At 43.7% G+C, this 20,929-nt stretch overlaps 1 protein-coding gene across 2 annotated transcripts; it reads right to left on the bottom strand.

Annotated features, from left to right (window-relative positions):
- Positions 1-205: 205 nt before the first annotated feature.
- DYRK2 (dual specificity tyrosine phosphorylation regulated kinase 2) lies at positions 206-14,931 on the bottom strand. Of its 2 annotated transcripts, XM_007528418.2 has the most exons (3): positions 14,448-14,931; positions 13,681-13,829; positions 206-5,764 (listed from the first exon to the last, which is right to left on the bottom strand). In XM_007528418.2, exons 1-3 carry the CDS (start codon positions 14,494-14,496, stop codon positions 4,157-4,159), a joined length of 1,806 nt encoding a protein of 601 aa, XP_007528480.2. In that variant the 5' UTR covers positions 14,497-14,931; the 3' UTR covers positions 206-4,156. The 2 variants fall into 2 exon arrangements, with proteins under 2 accessions (XP_007528480.2, XP_060050957.1); XM_060194974.1 differs by lacking the exons at positions 13,681-13,829; positions 14,448-14,931 and adding an exon at positions 12,496-12,512.
- Positions 14,932-20,929: the final 5,998 nt, after the last annotated feature.

Below are 20,929 nucleotides of genomic sequence, written 5' to 3' on the forward strand. Positions count from 1 at the left end.
TTCTGCATTCCATAATGACCTTGGATCCATACTCCCAGAGGAATAAAGAATAGGAAAGCTATCAGGGGAGGGGATGGGATATGGAGATCTGGTGGTGAGAATTGTGTAGAGTTGTCCCCCTCTTACCCTATGGTTTTGTTAATGTCTCCTTTTTTAAATAAATAAAAAAAGAAGAGTTCAATTATAGTTAGAAAGGGGAGAAAAGTAAGGTAGGACATTAAAATTTTATTCTGAAATTATCTCTGGCCATGACAATAAAATTTAACAAATATTCACTTAACAGTCTTACTCCTGTCATCAGCTGTACAATACATACAGTATCATAGAACTGGCCACTAGGATTAAAATCCACTAGAACATATTTTATGTTAAGTGGCGACAGCAGCATCTCACAGAAATTTTTACATACATATATACACAGTCCACATTCAACCATTTTCACATATTTTCAGTACACACAGTTGCAGCATATTACAGTCACGTCTAAGTTGTTGCTCGATAAAAACCCAAGCCACTGCCTAGACATTACTGTAGCAGTTGAGCTGAGTATAATTACAATTAATTTTATATGTCTATAGCAGAGAGATGTACAAGCCCCTAAGAAACAAAGAGTTCACAAATACTTTTTTTTAAAATGCTACCAAAGCATTATGTTGGGCAATATTAAAACCCTTTCCAGCCAAATCAGTTTTTATTTTTAATCGTCTGCTTACCAGAAATATTCTTGATGAAAAAAATTACAAAAATGAATGTATTTTAAAATAATTCACAATTTTTTAAGATTCCAATATGGCCCAAATGCTACTGATACCTAAAATGTTTTCTAACATTCTAATGGAGTCCTTTAACATGACTCCAAACCACCCATTAAGTTTAAAAGTGGCTTAAGTGCCTTGCACCCAAAATGTAAAAATCCCTGGCCACCCTTACTAGAGCCAGGCACATATAAAAGGAATGCACTTTGGTTCATACCAAATGCCCTGGGATTAATCACACTATAAAATTAAATGGTTTGAGGTAAATTTTTACAAATACAGTTGGTTTTTGTCTAGTGTTAGCATAACAAAAATAATTTTTTAAAAAACCAGTCTGATGTTAAGATACAACAAAGACAATCTTTAACCCCTTAAACATAGCAATGCCTTGTGTAACTAGCCTGTGGTTTACCTTTCTCAGTGCCTGATAATGGTTCACGCCTTACGGTTTTTATTAAGGCCTGTAACTGGATATTTAAGACAGATGTTTCTTTACAGAGGTGGGTTCCATCCTTATTGCCTAGTATTCAAAGAGTTAAAGAGGCAAAAAAAAAAAAAAAAAAATGCATGCCCTACAATATGGCATCCAGAACAAAAGGCACATTGTTAACACTAGGGCACAATTTCTCCTCTACTGTTAATCTATACTGTCATACATCACTCTGTTGTTCCATTGTTGTAGTAATACACTTAAGTGGGAATGCATGCTCTGGTGGTGCAAGAAATGGAGCCAGATGAGACTGCAACCAAAGACAAGACAACACTGTGCTATTCCTAAACCCGCAAACAGCTCAGACATCCCCAGACGATGGTTACCTGTGAGACCAAGAACTGTTTCCAAGCCAACTACTTGTAGCCTATCAGAGCCCTTCATTAATTTATGGGGTTTTTTTTCTAAAAAAAAAAAAAAAAAAAATCACACACAAAAAAATGCAATTTTCCCCCCGTTTTGACATTATAATTAAGCTAGGATTATTTAAAAGCAGCTCTGTCACTAAACACTGAATGCGGCAGTTCTTGTCAATAAAGAAAATTTCGCAATATTGGGGAGGGGTTGGGGGTGGGGCAGCGAAAGAGTCCCAAGGCGCTCGCTGCACGAAAGTTTGGCTTGAAAGTTTCTGGCTGCATTTGTGAATAAAGACAATCACAAACACACTATTGGCATCTCTAGAACCAGTTCTGTATGGTGGGGGAAAGACAAAGACGAACGGTATTAGCCCGTTTATATATTTTTCACATTTAAATTCACTTTATAGAGAAATTCTTATTAATTGCAGGTTCAAGTTCATATATTTAAGCCTAAATGTGAAAATAAGAATGAACACAGGAGAGGAACATTGCAAGGGAGAAAACAGCTTCTATATTTGTGTTTATTTCAGTGGTCTTTAGAAACTATTACTAAGAAGCTTCTGATGTTAAAGCCACCACACCAAACTTATGCTTCTCATACTTCTAGGTCAAAATTTTAGTAAAAATACAATCTTTAAATTCTATAAGTCACTGATTAGGAGAATTACATGATCACTTCAAATGCAATTTACTAATCTATTATTGCACTTCCACGGATTACACAGAAATGTGTACCACATGCTAAAGAATTTAACTATGGGGAAAGATGCTATAATTTATCAGTGACACCTTGAAATGGTAAATATTAGTGCCACTCTCCTATTAAGAACCTAATTTTATTAGTTTTGGCAAGTATCGGTATTATCGCCTGAGCATTTTTCTCCACCATCTTACAAAGCCTAAAAATAAGTGTTCTGGTCATAGTTGTTACTGTTTTAAAGATAATGGTAGGATTAATAGTAAAAGAACTTAACCGGAAACTTCCTTGGCCTCACTGGGGACCATGCTTTAAGTACTTATAAATCAAATTACAGGCAATACAATATTATCTGTGCATATAAAAGAGTATTTATCCTAATTTATACTATCCAAAACCTGTTGTCCAAACAGGCAGAAATCCTTCTATATTAAATTGCACATACTAAATTTTTTTCCACGTGCCTTGAAATGGATATGTATCATTGCTCATACACTAGTGATAAAATACTGAAATTTTCATTGTGAAAATAATTATCACTCAGAGAAAATATTCTTTTACCTAAATCTTAAGTTACTTTTCCAGGTAAAGTGTCATTCTCATAAAAACAATCAGTGCAATCCAAAACAAAATACAAAAATGAAAGGAATGCAATTTCTGTGGTTCTTCCAGTGATGCAAATAATCAAGCCTTTAAACTCAAAACTGACCTTTTCTTTTTTAAAATCTGTTGTTAAAATTGGCCTTACTGAACAGTCACAATGACTTCCATTCATCAAGAGGATTTTCACCCCTCTTCCTTCAAAAAAGAAGATTTGACACTTCCCAGGCTAAGAGAACTATACTGTGGCACCTAAAAATTGCAAATTCACTCTAATCTGCTAAACCTTCTTTGGAACTACAGAAATCCCTACCTTAAGTAGTGAGGCTGCTGTCCTTTTTAAAATTGGAATATGAAATGGTGGTCATAATCACAGCTGAAATGTCTCTTTTCTGTATTAACAGTCTGGGATATATAGTGGAAAGAAGAAGAAAAAGCACAACACAAGCAACAGATGTTTAGTAAAAGAGGAACAGAGGAGAAAAGCAAGGAGGAATATGATTCTAAATTTAGGTGCAACACCATTTCTGTAATAGGAGGCTTCTTTCTAAAACAGCTCACTCATCAAATTAGAACATTTGGAACCTCTTCCATTTACCCACTAGGTCTGATTTCGCTGGCTTTTAGGATATCAAAATGTTAACTGAGCCTCCAAACCATGGGGGATTTAGTTTTTGTTCAGGAAAGAAATTCCCAATGGTTCAGTTTTTCTTAGGATGTCACCTGTCTCCTGATTGTTCTCTTCACACCATCATTATCTCCCAGAAAACCTATGGAGAAAGTAAGCAGGGCATGCTGTACCTGTGTAGAAACCTGGGGAGGGGGGGCCTTCAAGGGCACTCGCCTTGGATAGAATATACTATGAACCATAGGAACAGTGAGTGTCACCAATCTGTAAATGCGGGGCAGTCATGAAGTAATCAATGGCCTGCCACTGATGTTTATTACTCTGCCACACTAAATACAGTAAGGCTCATCGTACTTTTAGAACACACACACACACACACGCACAAAAAAAAGTTTCAGAAAGTATAAAAACTTAAAGCATTGTCCCCATGTATTTTTATAAAAACAAAACAGAACAAAAACTGGTTCTTACATTAAAATAAGTGCTGAAAAGATACAAATGAGTTATTGAGCAAATAAAAACAGGTCTGAGCTATTCCTTTAAAACCCAGTAAGGCTCAGCAATAACGTATCTTTCAGATTACCAGCACAGGGAATGGGAGGGTGGGGTTAGGGGGAGGAACTCAGCTCAACTAACAAGTTTTGGCAACACTGTCCTCTGCTGTATATTCCCATTGGCATCTGTCATCTGTGCCAAATTAGTCCTCAGCTTGGAAGCTGAGCTGGAAGGTGGAGGTAACTTGGAAATTGATGTGATAGCACCAGTGCTCTCAGTTATCCTTTTCACTGACGTCTTCTCCCCCGTCGGAGGCTTTGGCAACCGTCTCCTCAGCCAGGGGTGCCGCAAAGCCTGGCCAGGGGTCATGCGAACTGCAGGATCCCATTCTAAACACTGTCTTAAGAAGTCTAGGAAAAGCGGGTCGTCACACCCCTTCAGTGCGTTCCCCCACTCTCTGCTCTCTGGCGGGCCCCTCAGTTTTCCCCTCCGGGATCGGCCCCCATTGAGAACCACAGAACCATCTGAGAGAGTCGTGACAGTGCAGTAACGGGGATAACCCTTGGAGCTCACAAAATTTTTGGCTCGTTTGGATGCATCCAGCAGTTTCTGGGAAGGCATGCCCAGAAGTTCAATCATACAAGCCAGCTGGTCCCCTTCATCTTCCCCAGGCAAGAGGGGGTAACCTGTCAGAAGCTCTGCTAAAATGCAGCCCAAGCTCCACATATCAATGGGCATGCCGTACCTAGCGCCAAGGATCACTTCCGGAGCCCGGTAGAAACGGGACTGAATGTAAGTGTAGACACGCTGATGCTCGTAACAGCTGGAGCCAAAATCGATCACCTTAATGCCACTCCTACCCTGCTGCTTTAATAAAATGTTCTCAGGCTTAAGGTCACAGTGAATTATTCTGTTTTTGTGCAAAGCATCCAAGCACTGCAAAATCGAGTGGGCAAACTTGCGAACCAAAGGCAGGCTGAAGCCCTGGAATTTATTCTTCTTGATGAGCTCGTAGAGGTTCATGCTCAGCAGCTCAAACGTCATGCAGATGTGGTTCCGGAAGGTGAAATTCTCCAGCATGTGGATGACGTTCATGGTGTTATCCTTGTCCTGTTTACGCAGGTGCTCCAGAATCCGGATCTCTTCAGCTGCCTGCCGGTGAAAGCGTTTCTCATTCCGCACCATCTTCAGGGCCACGTGCTGGTGGACCTTGTGGTCATAGGCTTTGACCACCTGTCCAAAGCTTCCCTTCCCAATGACCTTGAGGACCTCATACCTGTAAGCCACGTGATCATGGGGCACCTGCACGTAGGATCCCTGGTCATCGTCATAGCCACCATTGTTGGGCCCCCCAGTCATGCCCTGGCGTTTTTTTGCATTTGGACCCAAGAAGTATATTTCAGGATAGCTAAAAATCTCATGATGCTCAAAGCTGGTTAGTTTTTGCATGTATTGCTTCATTGCTTGCTCAGGTGTCATTGGCGTTGTTTTCACCTTGCCCATGCCTTCCATGGACTTCAGGGAGGTGGAACTCCCTTGCCGTCTGTGGATGCTCTCCAGCTGGCGATCGGGCACCACAGGCAATCCCGTTTTGCCCACTGTCGTGAGCCCATTTGGTTGAGTTGTGAGCACTGTCCGCTTGTTACTGTTATCCTCAAACAGTTGCTGAACCTGGATCTGTCCGTGACTGTGGCTTCCAACATGTAGGTGATCATTCATTGTGTGCTTACTGCCACCAATCTGGAATTGGGAAAGGAGACATCAATCAAAAGGAAGGGATTTGGCTTTGCAAATGGGAGATTTCATTAGTCATCCCAGCCCCACCAGTACAAGCTTCAATTTTATTTGAACTTAAGAGTCAGAGTCGGGTTTAATCGGAAAGGCGCTGTGTGCCTAGAAGCAACCTCAGAAGCACCCACACCGGCAGACTCTGAAAGAATACAAAGGAAAACAAGAGGCTAATAGACAGCTACACAATTTGGAATCCTGGGGGGAAAAATGACCCCATAAAAGGCCACACCTGAAGAGTTTGCTGTGTACATAGTGAAGGTTGTTTAACCTTGTTCATTATGCAATACCTTAGCAGAGCCTGATATATCACAGAAGAGTCACTCAGTCCACACTGTTTCAGACAAATGCCACAGGAAAAGCAGACTCATGCTGGTCCTATATTGTTCCACCTTCCACGGACCACCTACGAGCTGCTTCATTGCCTTGAGGCCAGGGACCACATTTAATTCACTGCTTTTCACACTACTTTCATTTATTCATTCTCAGTCTTCTCCATTACTTAAAAATCCTCATCTAAACAGACCCAGGATAATGCAAGACCCAAAGGGAAAGAAAGCTGAACTTTTAGGTTTGAAAGATTCCAACATAGATACGCACTGTAGGATCTTGTAAATACTAACCTATTTTCAAAAGTTTCTGGGCTTCACAGACTACAATGGCCACTGAAGGCTAATTCAGTCCTACAATCCAACCACTGCATTCTGCTGGCCCTTGCTTTTTGGTCACCGGCTCAGCTCTTTGCAGACTTCTATCTCTCTGAACTGCAAGAGCACTCTGCTCTCAAACAAGGAATACAAAGTAGTGATTTCTACTTCAGGCATACAAGTCAATGCATTCTAGATACTTCTGTTTAAACAAAACTGATGGTGAAAGGCATCGGGTACTGCCGGGCTAGCTTCGTAGGTGGGAGACAGACGACTAGAGACTCATGGCTGAGTGGTACACAGTTCAGTCTTTATTCATGTGGAATGCAGCACAATCTAAGCTATCTCTAATCACAATCCTGTCCTTATATGTATACTTGCCAAGTAGGGTGGAAACAGGATGTGACGTAGAGAGGGTGGAGCGAAAAGAGATTGGTGAAAATCAGAGTGTATTAGGAGAGGGGGCAGAGCAAAAAGACATCATGAACCAATGGGGATTAAACCAATGCCCTGGAGGCAGGGTGGTGCTTAGTTAACAGTGGTTTATGTAAATAGAATACAGTGTTAAGCAGGGGGGATTAAACCAATGAACCAGAAGGGGTTTTAGAAGCAGAATTAGAAGCATACCAACAGGGTACCCACCCTCCTACTGAGACTCTGATCTATCGTGTACTTGGGAGTTACTTTTAGCATTGTTATTGCTGTGGAGAGGAGTCCAAGGAGAGTTAGTAGCCAGGATCCCCTCTCAGTTAGGAAATCCTACCAATAGACAAGTACCCATAGCCCAACTAGGTGATGTTTATATGAAATCTCAAAGATCACCCAGTCACTCACAATCCATCTCACTCAACAAAGATGACATGAGTAATCTAGCCACAGTTCCCACCATCTAAGAGTTTACAATCACCTAGCTCATACCTTTTGTCCCTTTTCTCCATTATCTTTTTCTGGATCCTACCTTTGGGGCTTTTATCTGCTACTGAAAGACGTGCTTTTTATAGATTTTTCAGAAAACAGTTTAGAACCATCTGGATTATAAAACAAAACTCCCAAGTCCTCCTTATGAGCAAGACCAGACCTTCAGATTTCCTTTAAATGATACTCCATTTCCACAGATAAATAATACAAATGCTTAGGAATACATTGTGACTACTGAGCAGTGAACTTTTTCTCTGATTCTGAAATGGAGTAGAAGATAGTATACTAACTGGGCCTTTCTGAAACAGAATTTCATTGACAGGGGCATGTTTTCAAAAGACTTTGAGTCAAACCCTTTTTATTAAACTCATAGATGGCATTTCAAATTGAATGTACCTCTGTAAGACAGCTGGAAATGTCACTTTATAAAAATGATCTAGGATATTGTTGGGTTTATATAAAAGTAGTACAGGCTTGTCCAGTGCTTTTGCTCCAGTCTCACTCTGTATTCCTCTACCCACTCTCTTTCAATCAATAAAGAATAAAAAGATCTGAAATTCAGAATCCATTTCTCTCCTAGTGAATCATTTTCCTCAAGGCAGCATGGAGATATTTACAAAGAAAAATCAGCATTACTAATAAATACTACCAAAAAAAAGCATGAGGCTTTAGATTAAAAAAGAGCAAAGTAACACTTTTTGATTACTAGAAATTTTTATATAGCAAATAACAGAAGTTTAGTGACTAGAAAAAGAGACAGTCGAACTGAATGTCTCCTCTCTCCTACTTGTTTCTTTGGCAGTATCCGCTATTAACTGTAACCTGAGGCTGATCCTAGGGTTCCCCAGTGTTTAAGCCTTAGTTCAAGATCTTAGCTTCTCACTCCCATAACTCTCCCTGGTTGACAATGACCATCAGCTTTAGCAACCTCCCATGGTCTGCTGTCTGTTGCATCTACACGTGTAGTTCAGACCTGACCAATACATGCCTTCTAGGTTCAAGAACTTGTGTGTGCTGCTACAGTTCTCTCCTTCCCTGCCAGTAAGTCAGGCTTAACTTGGAATTTTTTTTCACCAAAACCATTTCTTCCTCCTATAACACTGAATGCCTGTAAATAAAAGACTTATGCCTATTCACAGCTGTTGAAGTTATCTACCTGGTAATCCTTCTCAGTGCCCTCATTTTCCCAAGTCCTTCCTCTCATGGTTCCTGTCTACCCCATTACTTTCTCTATTGGCATTACCTTCTCCACCACTCCTGTGGTCTCTTAACATGCCCCCTGGCTTTAAAGTCTAGGATTCCTAACCTTTTCTCTACAGTACTTCTAGAGCTACTGTTTGAAGATGTAGCATGGCCCCTGCTTTTTTGCTCAGTGGCACCAAGCGCATGCCATATCCCCAGATAAAATAAGCACTTATAGGCGAGAACATACAGCATTAAGATGTAGACCCAAAATGATGTGTGTCGTTCCAGTCTCATCTACCGCTGTTACTCTTCTAAGAATAACAAAGCTGAATTCCCCAACGCCCATGGACATATGTTCTTTTATACTTTTCTGCCTTCAGTGAAGTCATGTTTCATAACCATTAGGAGCTCAGGGAGTTTCAAGTAGGCACATGGGAAAAGAATGCCAGCTCCACCACTTACTGTATGACACGGAACAGTTTACTGAATTCCTCTGTAGCACCAGGTCCCTATCAGGAAAGAAAAGTATCAAAGCAAATGAGTGGGGCTTGGGGTCCTGGTACAAGATGGTGGAAAAGAACCTAAGTTGGAGGTGAGAGAGTTCTGCAGATTCCTATCATGGTGAAACGAAAAAATGTACCCATGTGTCCGATAACTGCACTGTAAACCATTACCCGCCCCAACAAAATGATAAAAGAAAGTAACAAATGACCTCATTAGGGCTAAAAGAGGGACGAGACTAAGGTTGTATGTGTAGTGTTTCTGCTAGGACTACATAGAGTTATTACGGCTGTCCTTTCCAGTCATATTAACTACTGTCTTTTCTCCTTATGCTTTGTGGTAGATAAACTACTGCTCACCCCTAAGTGCCCAATTCCTTTGTGAAATGTTCTTAACTCCTCTGTGAAACCTCCTGGCCTCCAAAAACCTTCTGTTGTGCTTCTAGATCACTGACATAAGATTTATTCCATTTTACTGGAATTCTTTTAACACCTGACACATCCACTTGGCTATGAGCAATACTAGGACCAGGTCATCTTTTGCCATCTTTACAATAAGAACTCAGTAGCTGTTGAATGAGGAAAACACATGTCAATATATTCCTGTTAGCTTTTACCCTCTTGAGCTGCTCTTGAGAACTACATTTTGTACCTTCAAAAGAAAACACCAAGTTAATATCCGGGGAATTGGGAAATGTCCCTGGTGACCCAAGTCACAAGCTTCCAGACTTGCAATACAACAGTAGAGGCAGGTGGCATTTAGTTAAAAATACCTGGGTATGGCGCACTGCACCAAAGGAAAGGATCCTGAGGATGAAGGGAAAAGGACAAGATGGGAGAGTATTGGGGTCCTGCTGTATGATGGGGGGAAAGGACCAAGAGTAGGGGAGCAAGTATCTTACAGATACCGATCAAGGGAGATGAGAGGTTGTACTTATGTGTCAACAACTGTACTGTAAGCCATTACCCCCACTCAATAAAGTATAAAAATAAAATAAATACCTGTAACAGGTACATTAACTCAGCACCTAAGTGAGGTGTGAAAACTTAAAAAAAAATTGGTATGATTCTGAAACCACAACAAGCTAACTGGGAAGAGAGTGGGAGTGGTAGAAGATGCCTGGGAGAAGGGGATATATATATATATATATATATATATATATATATATATATATATATATAGTCCCCCCTAGGACTACTTCATAAGCTTAAGGATATTAAAAAAAAAAACCTTACATTGCCACTCAATATATTGAAATTTGATATCTTGCCTTATTCCTACTCACCAACGTCTAACCCAGAGTCAGTCACATTTAGAAATATATGCTGAATGAAAGCCAGGAAAGTGAATCATTCTTTCTGTGAGGCCTCACGTTCAAAGTCCTGCATCTCATATGCCAGAGCACTGCTCTAGTCACAATCTCCCTCATCAAATAAATAAAAGTGGGTTGGCAAAATAGCTCACTTGGATAGTGTGCTGCTTGGCCCGGTCTGAGCACAGCCACTGCCACACTGAAGGAAGCTTTGGTCCTTCACTCTGTCTCTAAATAAATAAACTTTTAATAATACAAAATACTAAAATGTATGAGTGAAGTTGTCAGGTGCCTACAGTGTCTGTTAAAACAGATACAATTTCTCTGACCAGAAACTGTTTTAGTAATATGAATTACATGGAAGGAACAGTCTAAACAGTTTGGTAGTTTCATTCTCTTCCAATAATGAAATGGAAAAATAGCAAATATTTTAGTGTGTTAACATTCCAGGGTGGGTTTTTTTGTTTTTTAAATTCTCTGATGTCATCTTAGAAATGTTATGTAGTGTCACTGGACTAGAAATGAGTCCAAAATGATTTGGAATTTGAGCTCTTCCCCTAGCACATTGAAGGTCTATATATGCCTTGGTCAAATGTCTATTAATTCTTTTACAAAATATAATCACTTTTAAGTGGGAATATTCATTCTTTCTTAGTCCTAATTACATATTAAATACCTTCAATGCCACTTGGTCACTTTAATGCCCGTTAAATAATAATTTGAATGTGGTGATACTAAAATTTGGAAGTAAAATCTGCTATCTCCCAAACATCATTAAAAGAAAAAAAACAGCAGGTGGCGCAAAGCACAAGGACCGGCATAAGGATCCCGGTTCGAGCCCCCGGCTCCCCACCTGCAGGGGAGTCACTTCACAGGCGGTGAAGCAGGTCTGCAGGTGTCTGTCTCTCTCTCTCCTCTCTGTCTTCCCCTCCTCTCTCCATTTCTCTCTGTCCTATCCAACAATGACGACGACAACAACAATAATAACTACAACAATAAGACAACAAAGGCAACAAAAGGGAATAAATAAAATAAAATAAAAAATTTTAAAATAAAAAAAAAAAAAAGAAAAAAAACAAACAGCTAATAGGAAATCAAGAGAGTACTAGGTATACACTTAGCAGGTAAAACAACTAGAGATACAATAACATTTCCATGGAGACAAGGAACAAAGGGGCAGAGGACTAGGTAGACTCCAAAGTTTAGGATCTCTATAATTACATACTTACAAGGGAAGACATGGGCAAACTCAATGATAAGATAACTTTCTTCTCTTTAATTCTCCCTCCCCCCAACTATTTCTAAAATAGCTCTTCCCAGCTGTAACTGCTGAGAAATTAAAAACTAAAAACTTACAAAAACCTGAAAGACATATGGGAATACAGATCGTCAAAGGTTACAAATGCAAGCATTTATAATGAAACTGGTATGGCTTCCTAGAATTAGCAGTGCCAAGCTGTACATTAAAAACACAGGAGAGCATGCACTCTACCTCCAGTCTTTTATGAATTGATTCAGAAGTCTTGACTAAACTAGTTAACTGTAAAATAAAGGATAAATGCTGTGGTCTTTTAAACTTTCTTGCTCTGTATAAAATCTGCAATGGTTTGTAGAATCAAAACTAAACAGTGATTAGAAACCCAATTCACACTTTCCAACCAAGCTTCTGCTGACAAACCCCACACTAAAAGTTATAACTAAAATAACAACAGAAAAATCAGTAAGTTGTCATAGCAAAATACCAATACCAGGTCCCTCCTATTTAGGAGTCCTGATTCTCAAATCTTTCCACTGCCTGTATTCCTGCAGTGGGGAACTTTCCTTTTCTTTAACCACATCAGACATTTCAAGTGTAAAGAGACTCCCATCACATACATCAGTATCCAACTGCAAAAGCAAGTATCTCTCCCAAAAACAAATCACACATCATGTGATTACACAAATACATGGGAGGGGAAAAAAAAAAAAGTTGGATGTTACATTTTCCAAATTGTCAGATGAGTCCAAATCAAACAAACCAACCCCCTAAAACCAACGGCAGTCCTTCAATTAAACTTCAGCGACAAGCAGAATCAATCAACCGAGAGGTTCTCTCTCATCATCAACAGTTTATCACCCACATCAGTTAACTTCTGCTCAGTGAACTCCTAGTCAGTGGGTCTAAAAGTCTCAAAAAAGAGAAAGAGAGAAAGAGGGGAAGTGAGAGGGAGAAACATTTTTCCATGAAACTTGTTCACATCTGTCCAGGTCTAAGTGGACAGACTCTGTTCTAGCTTTCTTCTCATAAACAGCATAGAAAACAAGTTCCCCTTTTGCACATGAACCTCTGAGCTGTTCATTTGTGGACTAGAAATACCATTCTCCCAAGAAGTCAACTTTCCCTGGACAAAACCACATTCCTAGCAAGTATCCATTATAAAGAATCCTCTTAGATGATTCCTCTGGAAGATACAAATGGCAACAACCTCGACACCATGCACCTCCTGCAGGTACACAGTGACTGTCCAAGGAGAATTTCTGGAGGCTGAGAAAAAGTGTATGCTGAAGTCAATCGGGTTTGTCAACTGGGTTTGACACTGGCCAGTTCCATGCTGGGCTCCCATTTTCCCTTGCAGCCCCCTCAGGGGGACCGCAGCACCCTCCAGGCGTCCTTCCCTTCCCACCCCTCTTCCAAAGCCGTTTTCTCTTCTGAATACAATTCAACTGTAGAATCCTACAAGGGGTGGCTTGTTGTTTTGTCGGCTGCTGTGGTTCCTATTTTTGTTAATGTTAATTACAATTTCTGCTGTGCTCAAACCTGTAGCACTCATAAAACATGCTTCCACACGCGGGGGACAATTGGCAGTGCTCCCTGCTGGCTGGAGCCAGACGTGGGAGATTCTTTGGGGGTGGGGGATCGATTTTCCTGAGCCGGGTAGGACGGCCTGGCTGTACCCTAACAAGGTTTCTATAAATACCCAGTACCCAACATGGTAGGGAGGAAGCAGGGTGTGGGGGGGAATGTTTTCCCAGTCAAAGGAGCTCTGGTTAGCAAGGATGAAGGGGGGTGGGGGGCAGGAAGGAAGATTTAAGGAAAGCGACAAGGAGGAAGTTGCTAGGAAGAGGGGCACAGGGGTGGGCGGGCTCTGGAGGGGAAGTGAGGGGCCCAGGCCACAAATCTTCCTTTGTGGCTGTAGCTTTGGGTTCGTGCAAGTGGCCAAGGGCGGCGTCCAGGAGCGCCACCGGCCAGGCTTCTCCAGGCAGCAGCACCCCACAACCCCCCCCGTCCCCCACAACAGCCACCCCCTGCACCTTCAGGGTCTCACCGTGTGGGCTGCGGCGGCTGCGTTGCTGGCCCGGAGAGGCGGCAGGGTGATGGGGGAGGGCGGGCCGGTCCCCACTCCGCTCCGGGGGGGCCCCGCGCCGAGCCCCGGGGAAGCCTGCAGCTGGCGAATGGCGCTGTCCCCTCCTCGGCCTGGGAGCCACGCGCGGGAGGAGACAAAAGAGGGTCAGGGGAATGGGGGGTGGGTTTGCGGTGGTGGAGAAAGTCACCCGGACCCTGTCGCCCCGCCCCGCCCCACCCCTCTGGGCAGCGAACCCCTTTCCCCTCGGGCAGGGGGGAAAGAGACGCGGACCGTGCAGACACCAAGGGCCTCGCAGCGCGGCCACCGGCAGCTGCAAAGTTGAGTTGGACCCGGACGCGCGAGTTCGCGACCCCGCAGGGGGAGCCGGCCTGGGGGGATGGGGAGGGCCGGGTCGGGCCGGGCCGGGCCGGGGACTCGGCTGCGGGCTGATCCCCGGGCGTGGGGAGCCGGGAGGCCGCACGCGGCTCCGCCCGGCCAGGGCTGGAGCCGGAGCCGGACCAGGAGAACCTGGAGGCTCCATTCGGAGGCGCCTTCGGGCCGGCGGGCAACAATGAGCGGAGCCGCGCTGCAGCGCAGACTTTGCTCGAGGTCCCGCAGGCGGCGGGCGGGCTGGTGGCCTCGCCACGAGGGCCGAGCGGGGGCAGGCGGGAGGCGGGCGCCCGGGAAGGCGCGGGGAGAAGGGGGCATGTGTGTTTGTGGGGGGGGGGGGGAAGGCAGGCCCTCCTTACCGGTCGGGTAGGCGGCGGGAGCGGCGGCCGAAGGTTTCCTGGTTAACATGGCCGCTGGAGGGGAAAATGCATTTCAGAGCTGCTGTCTCCGCCGCCGCTGCCCGTCCTGCTGCTACTTCTGGCTGCAGCCGCCGCCGCCGCCGCCGTCGCCGTCGCCGCCGCCTCGTGGTCGCCCCGAGCCTCCTGGTCGCGCCGCGTCAGCTACAGCCAGACACACACAGTCCGCTGCATCCCCCCGGCCCGGGCCCGCCGCCGCGAGCCCCCCGCTCTCTTCACCGCCGCCGCCGCCGTCCTCCTCTTCCCCGGGCGACTGCAGCACCCCCCGGCCCGTGCACATGCCTCGCCCTCCCCTGCGCGCCGCGGGCCTCCCCGAGTCCCTCACACCGGGCGCGGGGGGAGCGGGCAGCGCCGCTAGGACACACTAGCCCCGGAGCCTGGAGAGGACTCGCGCGCGCGCCCCCGCGCCGCTCACACTGGCGCCCGCGCACGGCGGGGCCCGAGAGCACAGCCCCGCCCCGTCCCCACTGGCCCCGCCCCGTGCCCCCCCCCCCCACTTAGTTCAGCCACACGGGCTCCCGGACACCCCACCCCCACCCAACCACCCACTAGAGTCCCGCCCCTCCCCAACCCACCCAATCATCTGCAGAGCCACCCCTGTACTCCCGGGGAAACTCCGCAGCCTCCGCACCCCCTCTTGGCCATCTGCAACAGTCCCCTCGGCTCCCCTACGAACGATCTTTCCTCCCTCCCCGGCCTTTCTCCAGCCCCTGCAAGCACCCTGCCTTTTCCCCTACTGCGCAACCAACCCCTCTGGCCCTGGGGCCGAAATCGCAGCAGAGACCCCTCCCTTTCCAGGCGCAATGCCCCCCCTCCCCAAACACAAATGCATTTTGCGCTCTGGGAGCCTAATGGCTGCACGCAAACAATGCTGCCTCCCCTCCCTCCCCACCCCCCCAAGTCTTGTCCCCTCCCCCGTCCCAGCTGCTTAACCACCCCGGCTCCCCCCTTTCATCTCGCAAATAACTTAGTCAGGCGAGGGTCACCTCAGTAAGTCAAGCCCGGTGGGGAGTGGGGGTGGGGAGGCGTAGCTTAGTCCAGTGACCCCCAAGCGCGGCCACGGGTGACAGAGGGGGGTTTCCCTTCCACTGCACCTCCACCACACACGCCCCCGGTCTACTGACACCCAGTGACCGCTCCAGTCGCTAGGACAAGGGGAGGCAAAGAGGCGCGCGTGGACGGCTGCTGGGGAAGCAGTTGTCTGAGGGTTGCTAGGCAAAAATAAACACCAGAGACACCTCCCATTTCCTTACAACTCGGAGCCTTTACCACCACCACCACCCCCACCACACACACACACACACACACACACACACACACACCACACACACACACACACACACACACACACCCGCCAGCCCTCCTGCACCGCCACTGGGAGAGGCACACCTTCCTTTCTGCTCTCTGAGGTAAGGGAGCGACACATTCCATTTCTCCAGCTTTCAGAGGCAACTCAGCCTCTTTTTTTTCCCCCACTTCCGAGACACGTGGAGAAATTTCCTAATCTTTAAATTCACCAGGCACAGCCAAGTTTTTTCCCTTGGGGACTGAAAAAAAAACTGCTTGCCCATCTCACACCCGCGCCCAGTCGTGTGCCACATGCCTTTGTCCAAAGGTCACAGGATTTGTCACTGGTGGGGAGGAGGAGGAGGAGGAAAACCGCACGACCCAGCCTGAAAGCCCTGTGGTGCACTTCTTTTCCCCCAAGACCTGTCTGGTTCCAGAAATTGTCCTTGATACTTGAATTCATTACGTTTTGCCCACTGCAGGGAGAAGGGGAGGGCGCCAGATTAGTTGGATTAGTTAAATTTGGACAGATATAATTTAAATCCGAAGGGAGTCACCTAGGGAGCCCCATTTCCTCTCTCCCTCACGCCACCCTCACCACCGCGAAAGAGATCACCCTCAATTTTATTATTATTTTAATGCAGTATTACAAAGGGAGGGGGCAGGTCTTGGTGCACTATGTAGAGCGCACACCTTACTTGAAAGGGGTTTAAATCCTGGTCTCTACCTGCAGCAGGAAAGCTTCAGGAGCAGCAGAACTTTGCTGCATCTCTATCAGAAAGAAAGAAACGGAGGAAATGGCCACAGGAAATGGAGTCCTAGTGCAGGCAGGGACCCCAGCAATAATCTTGGCAGTTAAAAAAGAAACTGTAAGGGATCCAGATGGTAGCATACCTGGTTAAGCACACACTTTACCATGTTCAAGGTCTGCCTTAGGGGCCCCTGCTGCCCTACCTGCTGGGGGGAAAGCTTTGCAAGTGGTGGAGGAAGTACTGCAGGTATCAGTTTCTCCATCTCTATCGCCCCTTCTCTCTCAATTTTTCTCTGTCCTATCAAATAAATACCAAAAAGGCATATATATATATATATATCTACCATATAGATATATATATAGAGAGAGAGATGATGATGATGATGATGATCATGAACAGGGAGCAAAGAGTGGAATTTTATGTAATAGTATGTTCTTAGAAAAATTCCTTTTGGTACCTTCTCCTAAAAAAAGTAGAACCATAGTGAATAATCAGTCCAGTTTCTTATATGCCTTTGGAAGAGTGATGACCTAACTTGGTATCAACAAGAGAGTTGCTACTTTGTTTGCCAGCATTTAAGTTCTATATAGCATTTAGATGTGCTTAAGGAAACATATTTAATGTTTAGAATTAGCTAAAAGAAAAGGGATTGAGAGTCAGGCGGTAGCACAGTGAGTTAAGCGCAGGTGGCACAAAGCGCAAGGACTGGCATAAAGATCCCGATTCGAGCCTCTGGCTCCCCATCTGCAGGGGGTGAGGTCATTTCACAAGTGGTGAAGCAGGTCTGCAGGTGTCTTTCTCTCCCCCTCTCTGTCTTCCCCTCCTCGCTCCTATTTCTCTCTGTCCTATCCAATGACGACATCAATAACAATAATAACTACAACAATAAAACAACAAGGGCAACAAAAGAGAATAAATAAATATTAAAAAAGAAAAGGGACTAATAAATCACAAAAATGAAGCTGGAACTCATTTCTTGCCTCCCAGTCTAACTGCACTCACTATACCACCTTGGATTTTTAAAAATTCTCACTCCTCTTTTATTCTTTTTGAAAGCAATTTTTATACCATTTTCCTTTTTGAAAGAATGTACAATACAACTGATGTTCAAAAAAATTATTCTGTATTATAATTTGACACCCTTTCTCACTTAACTTAATCTTATATCCCTATATCATTCTTCAAAAGAAGCTGAATATACCACTGCTTATTTCATTAACAAGAAAAATACTAACTACAAGAAGTTATAGCTTGTGAAATCCAAATTGCTAATATTGATATTTACACATTAAACACGAGGGATAAAGTAGTACAGTCATTTTTGTGAGTAAGCATTTAAAGTATGCTGTTGTTGGATAACAGGACAAAATCATTTCAATCAAAGGTAGAAAAGAATACAGTCTGGGAGGAGTCTTCCTACTATGTTGCTCTATGACATGACAAATATAATGTTTGCTTTGTGGCATTAAGAAAAATTGGATGGTGGGTGGTAGCACAGCCGGTTAAGTGCACGTGGCGCAAAGCACAAGGACCCTCGTAAGGATCCTGGTTAGAGGCCCTGGCTCCCCACCTGCAGGGGAGTCACTTCACAAACGGTGAAGCAGGTCTGCAGGTGTCTATCTTTCTCTCCCCCTCTCTGTCTTCCCCTCTTGTCTCCATTTCACTCTGGCCTATCTAACAATGACGACATCAATGACAATAATAACTATAACAACAATAAAAAAAACAAAAAGGGCAACAAAAGGGAAAATAAATATTAAAAAAAAAATTGGAATCAGGGACCAGGTGGTGGCGCACCTGGTTGAGCACACATGTGACAATGCTCAAGGACCCGGGTTCAAGCCCCCAGCCCCCACCTGCAGGAGGAAAGCTTTGCCAGTGGTGAAGCAATGTTGCAGGTGTCTTTCTGTCTCTCTCTCTCTCTAACCCTCTTCCCTCTAGATTTCTGGCTGTCTCTATCCAATAAATAAAATAAAGATAATAAATTTTTTTAAAAAAAATTGGAATCAGAATCAGCCTAATCTTTATTTTATTTATATGTTTGATAACTTTCAAAATTGTATTCCTATAGGAATAAGAATAAGTATTTATTACTTATTACTTATACATAAGAATAAGTATTTACAATTTGGAGGCTCCTCTCACTTTATTAATTATTGGTAACCTCAAACTGAATTCACTTTAAATAGAAAGATATACATACAAATGCACACCCTGAATTTCCAAGGATGAACTATTCTAGGAGATGCTACCCTCAAATTTTGTTACAATGTAGCATTACTAGATAGGCTGCATATGTACTTTCTTATAAAGCCCTTTTAAGAATATTGTCATGTTTAATCTTCCATGATCTATAACCTAACCAGAGTTGTACTGATTTGAAATAGAAATTACCACCCTGGAACTCATTCAGTGAGGAAATGTCTGCTCTTTCTTTTAGGCCTGTTATAAATACTCCATCTGTTCCATATATTTATAAAATCTAGATCCAAATAGCAAGTAGGTAGGCAGAATATGGCCCCACTAGAGAGAAAGAAATTTAGAGAACTCAGAATGGAACCAGGTGGATACAAGATTGATTTTTTTTTAACTGGGAAAATGATTGACCACAGTGAAAATTACATAAACAAGAAAATTGTTGGTTTCAAAACACATTCACCCCTTTATTCCTTTCATCCCAGAAACATTCACAAAGAATTTATTATGTGCTAAGCCTAGGAGATATGATAAACCATGAGATGTTTCTGTGTGACGATCCACTGTAGTCTAGTTCCTTTACTCAAATAAGTGCCTAGCATATTTTTGACATAACTAGCACTTGGAACTACACAGTTAAGTGAGTAAGCCCTGACTCTAGTCTGGTCCTTGTTATTAAGAAGTTCATAGTTCACTAGGGGAGACAAGCTATTTAATAATGTAATGGGATGGAAATTTAATTATATAGGGGCCACAGTGGCAATACACAGGAGGGAGTAATGAACGCTACTTAAGTAGCAACTGGCATCAAAGAAGCTGAGCTTCAGTGAAGGTTTTAAAATTGCATAGGAGTCCGCCAGTCAGAAACCCAGGCTTAGAAATAAGAGGCAGGAGGAATAGGGTGTACAGAGACACCAAGGCAAATGAAAGCATAATATATTCTGAGGGAAGTGTGAACAATTCAGAATAGAGGACATTTGGAGTGACAGATATTCCAAATTCATAAAAAGGTTATAATCTTTTTAAAAAATATATTTTTAATTCACTCTATTTACTGAATTGAGACAGCCAGAAATTGAGAGGGGAAGAAGAGACAGAGAGGGAGAGAGACTGAGAGACACCTGCAGCCCTGCTTCACCACTCACAAAGCTTTCTTCCTGCAGGTAGGGACCAGGGGCTTGAACCGGAGTCCTTGCGCACTGTTACATGTGCGCTCAACCATGTGAACCACCACCCAGCCCCCAGGTTATAATCTTAATAAGGCTAGTTAGGATGATGGATGATAGAATTAGATTAAAAATTATCTGAAACTTCACGAGCTATGGAAATATGAAAGCAAGACACACAATCTTTTAAAGCAACTAGGTAACAACCTGGGAATTAAGTGTTGGCTTTTCAAGCATGAGGCTCCATGCTCAATTCCTGGATCCCATATGCTAGAGTGATATTCTGGTTTCTCTCTCTCTCTCTCTCTTTCCCCTCCCCTCTCCCCCCCTCTCATTAATAGATAAATTATTTTTTAAAAAGCACCTAGATAAATTACTAAGACACTGACTCATTTGAGGTAACATTTGGGTAATGTGGATCTAGTTTCTTTTAGGAGAACACCATTAACTGATCATAACTCCCACATGTCTATTATCACCAAGGTTCAGAACCACTTGGGGAAGAACAACACTGAGACTTTATAGCTTAAAGTTCATGAATGTAGGGGGGTATATAAGGCCTTATGCACTTGCCACAGAGTCACTAGGCAGTACTTGTATTAACCTCTGAGACCACTGCTAGTATGAAAACTAAGAAGAGTATGAAAGAAAGCTGGTGATCTGAAGAGTCTGGGTGGGCTGATCATGTTTTCTAGTCAGGGTACCTAGAGAGTCTTTGGTTCTTGGAGGAAGGAGGGATTTTGTCTGTTAAAATAAGCAAGATACCTAGAATGACATTAAATTGAACAGTAGTTTTAGAGATTGTTCATCTGCTTTTTCTGTTTGCACCCTAAAGACAGAAATGCTAAGCTTCCCACAAGCCTATAGGCAAATATTCAAATGAGAGGAATGCTAATATCTATAGAAATACCACCACCTAAAATGATGACATAAGGAAGTGTATATGCATTATCCTAAGTTATGGTAATACTAAATTGCATCTGAAATAAAAGTTTTTGTTTTTGTTTTTAATATGGAAAGGTGA

This window comes from Erinaceus europaeus, chromosome 7, assembly GCF_950295315.1.
Source record: "Erinaceus europaeus chromosome 7, mEriEur2.1, whole genome shotgun sequence".
Lineage (NCBI taxonomy): Eukaryota > Metazoa > Chordata > Mammalia > Eulipotyphla > Erinaceidae > Erinaceus > Erinaceus europaeus.

Bases quoted from the DNA above. Each gene is read 5' to 3' on its own strand.
- DYRK2 (XM_007528418.2), bottom strand. From the start codon at position 14,496: ATGTTAACCAGGAAACCTTCGGCCGCCGCTCCCGCCGCCTACCCGACC. The intron at 13,830-14,447 runs GTAAGGAGGGCC...CGTGGCTCCCAG, and splicing joins TCCCGCCGCCTACCCGACCG to GCCGAGGAGGGGACAGCGCC. The intron at 5,765-13,680 runs GTGAGACCCTGA...TCCCAATTCCAG, and splicing joins CAGCCGCCGCAGCCCACACG to ATTGGTGGCAGTAAGCACAC.